We start from the raw sequence: 11,355 nt of genomic DNA on the forward strand, positions 1-11,355 counted from the left end.
GTGATTAGATCAAGTGAGTCGAACAACAATCGTTAAAGCTGCTTATTATTAACTCGCTCGTAATTGACATATGGGACATTGAAAATCTTCGTCCAATGCTTCCACAAAGTTTTCTTCGTAGCCCGAAGGAGGGCGGTGATCATTTGATGTGGAATCCGCCATATTGAAATTGGAGTTAAATGATGAAAGTAACGAAAAATCTGACCCTTGCTTTGAAATGTTGTTGTAACGCAATAACTCAAGACAGTCTTGAAAGTGGGAAATAGCGCTGCTTTTGCATAACGACAAACTGCTCCCGCTATAAGCATTTATAGTAAGTTTTACATCGATTTATTAGTGCAAAAATGCACTAGTAAAGTTATTTCACCGCCTGTCGCTAACCTAGCCTGTTGGTTACCTGTCGGTGGCCTGTCGGTTTAGTGTAGGCCAACTGTCGGCAGACTGTTGGCGGACAGTTGGCCGACTGTCGGTGGAGGGGAGCTGTTCTTCACAATTACCCTCTCGTCTGCATTTTCACTTGTACTGGTCTTGATCGATAGAAAGTTTTTGATCTTTGGCAACACTCTTTTCTTTGGAAAGAAATTATGACTTAGCTGGTGCATAGAAATCTCTTTTTATGGGGTTGCCATCGATTTATTTTATGACCAGATCAATTTTTTTTATTCATGGCGTAAGTTATTAAGACCTTACATTAATCAGGTGGGATACGTTTCTGGGATTAACAAGGAGCAAAAGAGTCGTCTTTGATCAGTCGTTTCTTTTACTTAAGAATGGCTGCCTGTTAGGATCGAGAATCGTCCGTCAACGACCATTTTGGTGAATTGCTCATATTTTGCCCAACGATACCCTTTGGTAAACTATTTTCAAAAATCAAGTTTAAAAGTTCCGACGATTATTAAATTTTTAGAAATTGGCGAAAATTTGAAAACGCGGTTTAAGTGCGGTTTTCCGCCTATCAAATTGTCCAAAATTCACTGCAAAAACCAAGCTCCGTTGAAGGCTTAAAATGAATTCAATTAACACCAAACTTCACACGATATAAGAAAAAGCCTTCCCATCCATTTTCGCTATGTTAATTTTTCTGTACACATTGATACTGAGAATTTTTAAGTCTTCTTAGCAACACCCTCAAAGAGCGCTTAATATGAGAGCAAAAAATAGGTTAAATTTAACGCGATAAAAGTGTACCTGGTACCTAATTTTTCAATTTTTTAACTTGATATTCGTAATATAATGATACTATTTATTTCCTGAGTAAACTTTGATGCTTTGAATCGGACCGCTTCCCTTCGAAAATACCACAAATGTTTGTGTCCAGAGCGAGCAAAATGATGTGTGTTGTGTAAACAAACGCTAATCTTATCATTCCTTCCCTGGTGGAAAAATGTTTTAAAATAAACTTTAATTCTGGAAATGTTTGACTTGCATTCCACAAAATATTGAGTTATAGTGAAGTCGTACATTCAGAGTTGTGTGAGAGCTGAGAGAAAATAAAATCACCGTCGAAAATGTTCTTACAGTCATTTCATCGATCACCATTACAAGTATTACGATTACGAAAATTGTGACAATTGATCAGTCTGTTGAATGACTCTTAAACATTTCAGCTGCAAGGGCTTTGTTTCAGTTTGTTTTAGATATATATGTATGTATAAATCAAGAATTCCAGCGAATACAGAAGGAGAACAGCATTCTTTACCAGCAGTTCAGTGTATTAACGCGAATTGTTCCTATTTATCATAATTAACCGACATCCGGTCCCAACAAACACTGGCCGCACCACGTAAGACCCTAAATGGGCTGTCATCATGAAATATACCAAAGACTGAAAACAAAAACTTTACTCAAGGTCTGATAACTACACGATAACACTATTATACTTCAATCTCAGATGTATTTTCAATGAGCTTCCAACATCTCGCACCATCTTGACCAAGATGCTGTAATTCAAACACAATTTTCTCTCGTGGTAAAGCCTGTCACGTCATCACTGCCCAAGAAGCTCTTGCGCAAATGGTTGAAATTTCGTAACAGATCTAAGGAAAGTTATTTCACGGACGAGTCTTGAGCTTTCATATGTGCTCTCATCAGAAGTTATTATTTCTTGTCATTTTATGGCTCTCTGTAGCTATATAACGCTAGTTGGTAAGGTGACCCCTTGCGGGCGATCTCCTGATTATCCTGGTCAGGTGGAATGCATTTCACTCGAGGATTGCACGAAAGATGTAACTGGACATCTATCGACTCTTGGACTGAGTGCTGATGAAGGTTCTAGAACTGAAATGAAGCTGCTATTAGCCAGAGCCGGTAAATATTGATTTTGTGTGTTTTCAGGTAACCTTATTGTGCTTATGAATGAGTGCTGCAACAGATTTAATTGGTTATATTTTTTACAGGTGTTTTCTCATTTGAGCAAAAACATCTTACCCTGACTATTTGCCCACGCCATAGGGCAGACTTTGGCATACGTTGGAGGACTAGGAAAACCCTTTGTGCAATTCCCAAGGATCTAGCGACACATAAGTCCTCAAGTGCCAAAGGAAGCAACCGTGTGGATAGCCGAAAATCGATGTATATTTTTTGCAACACCAACACCTTAGTTCCAGTTGGGTCGCGTAAGTTGAATTGCTTCTGTTGATAAATGTTCTCATGAAATTGCTTTTTCTCACGTTTATTTATAATACCTTACACACAAAAAAAGCACTATAAGTTTCAACTTTATCAAGCTAGCAAATTTTATATTTGTGAGGAAACTTTGCAATTTATATTGCCAACGTTTTTTTCTCGTCTGAGTAGCTGATAATCCATTGATTGATGACAGATTGATTACTTTATACCTAGAAATAGTAATTGATATGAGTTATATACTTTGCTCTTTTTTAAATAAAAGCAATTTGTAGGCGATGCGACGAGTTTATCTGCAGGCAAGTTGCAGATGAACAGACGCCGGCGGAGGGCGCTGGAGCAAGTACTGTGTCTACCCCTAAAGAGCCTCGAGTGGTGCAGATACCCGAACAACAGACAATGGTAAGCTTCAAATATGAATTGATGATCTTAATCTTGTTTTTTAAAAGGAAAAGAGTCATTTTTAGAAGAGCATAGAAATTGGAAAAAAAATCGAGGAAGAAAAAACACGTGACAAACACAAACACAGCGTGACAAACACAGTTGTTAATCTGGGACAAGACTCCTTCGTTGACCAGTAAAACTCACTGCTTTTCGGTCACTTTTTTTATTTGAGGGGTGGGGAAGGGGAGGGGTGCTATGCCGCACTTTGGTAGGCTAATTCCTGTCCCACATTTGTTTGTTTTCTGGATGTCCCGCAACAGTACCTGGTGCTGCTGAGATTTTTTATTACCCGAAACTGATTCCCTACAAACATATACAAAGAAATCGGTTTTAGAGATTTGATGCTTATAGAGCAAACCTTTTCGTAGGTTCATGAGATGGAAACAGACCGTCCAGGAGAGGAATCAAGTGCTGGCAGTGAGTCATCTTCTGATGGTCTAGAGACGGACTTGATGTTTCTGGAAATATCATCCCAGGGGTTGAAGGATGACGAGACGTTTCTCAGTCCCGATACTGCAAGCCTCGTCTCCTCAACGAGTGAAGAGAGCATCACCTCAAAGCCAAATTCCTGTGAAAAGTTGAACGAGTATCTGGTGTCCAAAAACATTGAACCTCTCTCAACCTTGGGTTGAGTGGGAAAAGGCCAGTGACAGCACTAAGTCTCGGTATACTAGACGAACCGCAGAGATTTTTTCTTCTGTGCTCCACGACCTAACACCCAGTTGTGCAGGTTCTCTTTGGCAAGCAGTCGTCTCTTATTCTGTCATGAACGAAGCACTCGGGCTGGACGAACTCTCCGAAACTTCCAAATGCTACCTCCAGGTCTTAGCTGAGGCATATGACAAAGCCCATGGGTGGGACACAAGACGGCAAATTCTCTCGATGATGTGTGGCGTTTCCAATTATAATGATATCTCGAGATTCATACCTGGCTTAAGTAGATATCGTTTTACCATAGCTAATCTGCATCGTCTTCAGCACGGAAGCGGCGCTTCAGTGACCCCCCAGCCTTCATCAAAGATAAGAGTCGACCCAAGACAACTGGATCACTTCTTATCTTATATAACAAGCCCCCATTTGGTGCAAGATCTGCCATTTGGACAAAAAACACTGAAGCTCTCCTCTGGACAACTGGTTGAAGTACCCAATGTTATTCGCACCATGATACCGCAAAGGATAGTGCGTCAGTATACCCAGTACTGCAAAGAGACTGGATTTGAGGCGTTCAGCGAGCGGACGATGCTGCGTGTTCTAAATGAATGCAAGGCCTCGACCAGAAAGTCTCTCCAAGGCCTTGACTATTCTGCAGCAGACGGGGCGCGTGCGTTCGATGAACTAGAAGGCTTGGTTCTTCAATTGGGGGAGCTTGGTCTTGGAAAGGAGTGGCAAGTGCGATACGTGAAATCATTAAAGGTGGCCAAATTCTACCTGAAGGGTGATTTCAAGGTAAGCAACCGAAAGTGTCAAGAGTTCCAAGAAAATTGGATTATGTTTTTCAAGTAGGGTGATCTTATTTCACAAATGGATGGAAGTATAGCACGAAAAAACCGTTCCGATGACAGGTCCACCCTGACTGGGAAATATACGTCGGTTTTTGCTCTTGGTATTCGTTTTTTATCAGTATAAATTATGCTTGTAATAGATTTTATCTTCTCAGATTATTGAGGCTATTCGATTTAGATAACATGAAGCATACATATTGCATATATTTTTTGTCGTTAATGTTGCAGTAACATGGTAATCCATGCTTTGTGTCAAGCTGTGTTTCCTATTTTCACTCAGGTTCACGTGAGCTCTTCTTCTCCCGTTGCAAGTCATTGCAGTGTATTTGCTCTGAGTGACACCGAAGATTCTGACCTGCGGCAGCAATGCAAAGACAACCATGAAGAGCTCTGTGACCAATGTGAAAGCTTGCATTCGACCCTGAACGACATATCTACTACGGTCGATGAAGCATCTTTTACCACAGAAGAAGACAAAGACGAAGCTTTGTTTCTCGTTAGCTCTGCTACGCTTGCCATCCAGTCATGGAAGTGCCATTTGCTGAGGTCGACCCATCAAGATCAGGCTCGTTTGGACGTCATCGATGCCCTTAATTCTGGAACAGTATTCATTGTAAATGACTGGGCCATGAAGTTCTTGCCTCAGAGATACCGCGAGTCACAGACAGACTGGTTTGGTAAGCGGGGTATTTCTTGGCACATATCTGTGGTATACAGACGAATAGAGGGTGTGCTACAGTGGCAAGCCTTTATCCATGTGATTCAGTTCTGTACCCAACGAAGTTCTGCTGTTACCGCGATTATGCAACATGTTCTAGCCACAATGAAGCAAGAGTATCCTGAAATCAACAAGGCCTACTTCAGGCAAGATAACGCCGGCTGCTACCACTCCTCCCGCACGTTAACGAAGTGCCAAGAAATTTCAGCGAACACCGGAGTGAAGATAGTCCGCGTTGATTTCAGCGACCCGCAAGGCGGGAAAGGGGCTGCAGATCGACTAGCTGCGAGCTGTAAAAGCCACATTAGGGCGTTTATTAATGAAGGCCATGATGTCTGCACCGCCAGCGACCTGAAGGAAGCTTTGTTATCCCATGGCGGTTTGGGAGGTGTACGAGTGGTTTCTCTGGATACCATCGAAGAAACGCCAGACGATGTGCAAACCATTACAGGAATCACCAAGTTGAACAACTTTGAGTTTAGTTCAGTGGGCTCTATTTCCTGTTGGCGCGGATACTCCGTCGGCCAAGGGAAAGTGATCAAAATAGAAAAATCCTCTTCTGGTGAGTTGATGGTTCTTGAATGAGCCCAGGCCTTTCTGCTAGTTTATGACAGTCTGTTCTGTAAGGTTTCTATTAATAAGGGAAAAATTTTATCTCAATGCATCACAAAAGACTTTCCATAAGAGGTTAAATGTTTACAAAACGCTGCTCAAACAAACAAAACACAAGAAAAAGGGATACACGGTATTCTGTCGTGGGCTGCCTTTGAGGGTTACGCGTTGATGCAAGATAATTATTTCTTAGCTGTGTGGCTGTCATATTTATATTTCTCTTATATTTTTTGAAGGTCCTGGACAAGGGATTCGGCAGCCATCATTTTCTGCAGGAGATTTCCGTTCCTATAAAAGTATCCCCCACAAATCGTCAGGGGAAGAAAATGTGGCTGAAGAGACAGCTTCCATAGAACGTGGCCAGGCAGCAGGGGTGTATTCATGTCCTCAAGACGGCTGCACTCGTGTTTTTCAAAGGCTTTCAGCCTTAGAAAAGCACTTGTCACTTGAAAAATGTACCAGGGTACCAGAAAAAAATTCTTTAATGGACTTGGCAAAAATTGGCTACAAATCGTATTTGGAGGAAGGTGTGGGAAAGCTGCCATCGCTTCAAGCCCCTGTACGACAGGAAGATTCTCGTGTTTCTCTGAAAGAAGGATGGGCTCTTCGAGTAGTAAGGAAGGCTTACAGGTTCAGTGAAAAGCAAAAGTCCTACCTTTTATCTAAATTTCGAATAGGGCAGACGACAGGCCACAAGCTTGACGCAGAGGTAGTTGCTCGAGAAATGCGTCGTGCCCGGGGCACCGATGGTGCACGACTATTCCAGTCATCGGAATTCCTCACAACCACCCAGATCAGCTCCTTCTTCTCAAGACAGAGTGCCTTAGTACGCCAGAGAGATCCTGATGAGGCTGATATCCGAGCAGCTCAAGAGGAGAGTAATTTTAGCGAAGCAAAGGAGACTGTTGCGTCAATACAACTTGACCATCCCCTGATCTACGATCAGTACGATCTTTGTGAAATGGCGCTAAATGACTCTTTGAAGATCTTGAAGCTACCCATGCTGCAGCACATGTGTGAAGACCTTGGCCTCGATATACCATCAAAGCCCATGCGTAAAAAGGCCCCGTACTTGGCTCTACTGAAAGAGACTGTCAGCAAATGTACTTGCCAAAAGTCATCGTGATGCTGACTTTCTCTTTAGTTTAGCAGAATAGAAAAGTGAGGAAGAAACGAATTAACGGTGACTCGTTCCTAATCGTCAGTTACTAGTTATCTCATTTTTAAAGCTCGTAGAGTAATTAGAAGTTCTTTCGTTTTGTTCTGTTTTTCTTTTAATCATGCCAATATTGACCCTCACTTTCCTTTTCTGGTCTTCACATCGGTAATGAAGTTTACTCATCTGGTAGCCGACACATGCAAACTGACAGACGTGAGAGTATTCAACCTACATTCCTTTCCGCTCATTTTGAAATGCGGGATTTCTTTCTATAATTTAACGACATAATTATTTCATTTGCGGTTTCTACGCGGGTATGTTTCAGCACCCCCGACACGTTTCCAATGGCGTTACGTTGCGTGACATTGATAATCACAAGGATAACAAGAACTGTCGCCTTGCATTTAATTACTTTGAAGGTCAAAAGTCGCCTTTCCATGTATTTAAACCTACAGAAAATGAGTTCTCAAAGTAAACGATAAAAAAAATATCTAATTTATCAGCATGGAATCAAGTACTAATCTACTGAGTAGCTTCTCTCGAATGTATCTTTTGCATTTCTTGAATGTGAGTTGGTGCCAATGTAATATGTACTTCACTTGCAGATTTTAAGCCAAAAAACTTTTTGTAGAACCTTTTCAAATATCTTACGGAATAATTTACTTGTCCCTTTACATTTTCCGAGCTACAAACCGACACAGCAGAGGCCGGATTTAATTTGGAGATTTAACAACTCGATATGATTAAATTACCGTGTTGTTTGTTTACACACTTTGCATCGTTTTGCTCGCTCAAGTCACAAACACTTCTGCCATTTTCGAAGGGAAGCAATGCGATTCCGAGCATCACACTTTCCACAGTGAATGGAAAATAGCAATATTTCACGAATATGTTGTTGAAAATCTAAAATATGTGGTACCAGGTACATTTTTTTTCGCGTGAAATATCACCCGTTTTTCGCTGCCATTTTACGCGGTCTGTGAGGATGTTCTTTCAAGGGCTTAAGTAATCCCAAAATCGATCTGCCCAAAAAAAATCACTCACTAGAATTGAATGAGAATAGCTGTCCTAATATCGTGTGAAGTTTGGTGTTGATTGATTCCATTTTCATCCTTAAACGGGGCTTGGCTTTTGCAGTTCATTTTTGACTGTGCGTCATGCGGAGCCTGAGCTCCGGAAGCCTGAAAACCGCGTTTTCAGATTTTCGCAAATTTATGAAAATTTAATAATCGCTGAAACTTAAAAACATGATTTTTGAAAATAGTTTATCAAAGGGTATCTTTGAGCAAAATATGAGCAATTCACCAAAATGGTCGTTGACGGACAATTCTCGATCCTGACAGGCAGCCATTCTTAAGCATTGGACCTTGACGCCATGCATGTTTCATGGTAAAGACGAAACTGTATATGGCAGGACTATTTATGGTTGCTCCTCTGAGTACAATATTTCCACTTGCAGCAAATTTGTGTGTGTGTGTGTTTTTTTTAACCGATTTGAGAGCTTGTCAGATATTGATCATCACATACGTATGAGCTAAAGAAGGGAAACGCCAATTTGTTTAAAATTACAAGGTCTGGTGTTCTTCAACTCTTCCTCATGACTCTCGCGAAAATGCTTTTCAAAAATGCAAAAGTGATATTTGGATTAGGGTAAATTAGAGCGGATTCGCAAAAATGTTTTAAGAATATATCGTGAATATTTCGAAAGATTAGTACTGAAAGTAAGAATTCTAAAAGGATGGGCTCCATTTCCAGCCGCTTGTTTTCGTTTTGGCCTAAGAACAAATGTAGGTTTATGGCGTAAGACATCTAGAAATTGTAACAGATATATTAAGCTTTTTGCTGAAAATGCTCCACTGACTCGATCATCAGAAACGAACACTGCAGACCACCGAGTAACAGACTTAAGGCATGGTCTGTTTTCTGTAGATGAGTTCCGTTATTTGAATGTGCCTCGAGTTGGAATAGTCTCTGTGCACGACGACTTAGAATATACCATGAGATGCCCTCAACATCCTTCCTGTATTTCTGTGAACTTAGCCTTCGAAATAGGACTGTGGTGCGAGTTATTGTCATCTGATAAGTACAGCAACCCTAAGGAATCCAGACAAAACGAAAGCTCACATCACTATCACATCGTGGTAAGGACTCTCTTCTGTGTTTTTTGATATTTCAAAACAGCCTGTCCGGGGAAACACAGTCGATAATATATTTATTGCAGCCATAATTTATAAGTTAAACGAGACTTACCTGTAAGTTGAAGTTTGACTGTAGTTCTATGAGATACCAGTCACGAACTAGGGAGTCACGTGAGATATGTGCGAGTAGGCCGAGCGATCAGTCTTTAAAGGCGAATGATTGCAAACAATAATGGATGGGAAGTAATAAGATGAATGTGCTACATAGTCACCAAGTGAAGGGGTAGGGCACGTGACTCCCTAGTTCGTGACTGGTATCTCATAGAATTACAGTCAAACTTCAACTTACAGGTAAGTCTAGTTTAACTTATAAATTCTATTTCGACACCAGTCCTAATCACTAGTGAGTCACGTGAGACTTTAAAGCAGTGCAATTATGAGCAAAGAAATAAACACAAACAGGTTTATTTACCAAAACTATGTGTACAAAACAACTACTGCAATATGGCTTGTCAGTCTATGGTGCACAGAGTGCACTTCAGGAAAGAAGGCAGTAAACAGTAAGCTGCCAAGTTCCCAGATTCATTGTCATAGGGAGTCTGCCTATAATAGGCAGCAACTAAATAAACACAACAAACATGTGGTAATGAGTACTGGTTAACAGTAACAAATGTCTTGTAACAATCCTATGTGTGGAGGTTCTCCAATAGGAGTTGTCCATAAGCTTTACTTGATGTGACGATGGGTTTCCTGTAGAATCTCCCAAAGGTTGTCGCATTCGACCAGCCTGCGTTATCCATGATTGTAGACAATGGAACCTTACACTTTGCAGCTGCAGATGCAGAAGCTGCCCTGGTGCTATGTCCCTTAAAGACTGAGGTATCTATTCCTGACTTTTCAAGAACCGTTTTTAGCCATCGAGAAATCGTGTCAGTTGAAACTGGCTTGTGAGGCTTTTGGAAACTCACTAGCAGCTGGTCACTCCCTTTCCTAAGGTGACTTGTCCCTTTGACATATTCAGATAAGCAGACGATAGGGCACAGACGGTTGTCTGGTGAGTAGGCTGTGAATGTTAAGTCTGACACATGCTTTCCTGGCCGAGAGGTCTTCAAAAGTTTGTTGATGATGGATACACCGCTATCGTCCTTCAATACCATATTACTAACAGAAAGCAAATGCAGTGTCTGACACCTCTGCCCTGATAACAAAGCTAAAAGCATTGTCGTTTTGAAGGTGAGATCCTTCAAAGTTAAGCCCGGAGGTGGGTGAAGGTTTGACAAGTAAGCCAGGACAGTGTTGACATCCCAAATGTTCTTGTATTTAGGGAGGGAAGGTTTCAATTCAAACACGCCTTTGAGGAAACGACACACCATGGGGTGGGTACCAAACGACATATTGTTAGCCAATGTAACAATAGACGAGATGGTACTCCTCGCAGTGTTAATGGCACTGTATCCTATGCCAGAGTCATAGAGTTCAGCAAGAAAATTGATTCCCTCCTCTACAGGGGAACAAATGGGATCAATGCTCCTTGTACTACCGTAGCGTCTCCATTTCTCAAGGTAAGTAGCATATTGCTTTCTAGTGCCTGACCGCCAGGAGTGTTCCATGACTGTGGTAGCTGTTGTCGAAAGGCCTTTGCCGTTGAGGTATCTCCGGACAAGTGACACAGAATCAGGCACAGTTTCTTGTGAAGTGGATGAGGTTCCTGTGGGCTGCTGGGTAGGAACAGAGTGTCTCTGTCCTTTGGAAGCTGTACTGGTGGTTGTATTAACATCTGCATTAACTTGGGCCACCACGGTTGAGTTGGCCATTTTGGAACAAGTAGAAGCCCTATTGCCTTCTCCTCTTGAATCTTTTGAAGAACTCTTGTTATCAGGCTAAATGGTGGAAAAGCATAAAATAAGTAATGTTGCCAAGACATGTGAAAAGCATTGATGGCAAAAGCTTCTGGGTCTGCTCTATAAGAGACATAGGGCGTGATCTGACAATTGATCCTAGACGCAAATAGGTCGATGTTAGGGGTAACATTGAGCTTGGTACAAGCCCTTGCAAAGAGAGTTTTCTTTAAGCACCATTCAGTACACCTCCTAAATGTACGCGACTCTTTGTCTGCCTTTACATTTTCACACCCTGGTATACGAGCCATAGTCAGCC

The 11,355-nt window shown here is 41.5% G+C and overlaps 2 protein-coding genes across 2 annotated transcripts; one reads left to right on the forward strand and one right to left on the reverse strand.

Annotated features, from left to right (window-relative positions):
• Positions 1-2,478: 2,478 nt before the first annotated feature.
• LOC149042086 (uncharacterized) lies at positions 2,479-7,752 on the forward strand. Its single transcript, XM_089211485.1, has 5 exons — positions 2,479-2,615; positions 2,891-3,027; positions 3,438-4,515; positions 4,852-5,851; positions 6,138-7,752. Exons 3-5 carry the CDS (start codon positions 3,835-3,837, stop codon positions 7,025-7,027), a joined length of 2,571 nt encoding a protein of 856 aa, XP_089067611.1. The 5' UTR covers positions 2,479-2,615; positions 2,891-3,027; positions 3,438-3,834; the 3' UTR covers positions 7,028-7,752.
• A 1,887-nt stretch (positions 7,753-9,639) lies between these two features.
• LOC149042087 (uncharacterized) lies at positions 9,640-11,012 on the reverse strand. The gene has a single exon (XM_089212118.1). The coding sequence runs from the start codon at positions 11,010-11,012 to the stop codon at positions 9,885-9,887; it is 1,128 nt and encodes a 375-aa protein (XP_089068244.1). The 3' UTR covers positions 9,640-9,884.
• Between the last annotated feature and the right edge of the window lie 343 nt (positions 11,013-11,355).

Source organism: Pocillopora damicornis, chromosome 7 (assembly GCF_964200805.1).
Source record: "Pocillopora damicornis chromosome 7, jaPocDami1.2, whole genome shotgun sequence".
Lineage (NCBI taxonomy): Eukaryota > Metazoa > Cnidaria > Anthozoa > Scleractinia > Pocilloporidae > Pocillopora > Pocillopora damicornis.

Coding starts and splice junctions, on each gene's coding strand:
- LOC149042086 (XM_089211485.1), top strand. CDS start 3,835: ATGAACGAAGCACTCGGGCTGGACGAACTCTCCGAAACTTCCAAATGC. Junction 4,516..4,851: donor ACCTGAAGGGTGATTTCAAG/GTAAGCAACCGA, acceptor ATTTTCACTCAG/GTTCACGTGAGCTCTTCTTC. Junction 5,852..6,137: donor AATAGAAAAATCCTCTTCTG/GTGAGTTGATGG, acceptor TATTTTTTGAAG/GTCCTGGACAAGGGATTCGG.
- LOC149042087 (XM_089212118.1), bottom strand. CDS start 11,012: ATGGCCAACTCAACCGTGGTGGCCCAAGTTAATGCAGATGTTAATACA.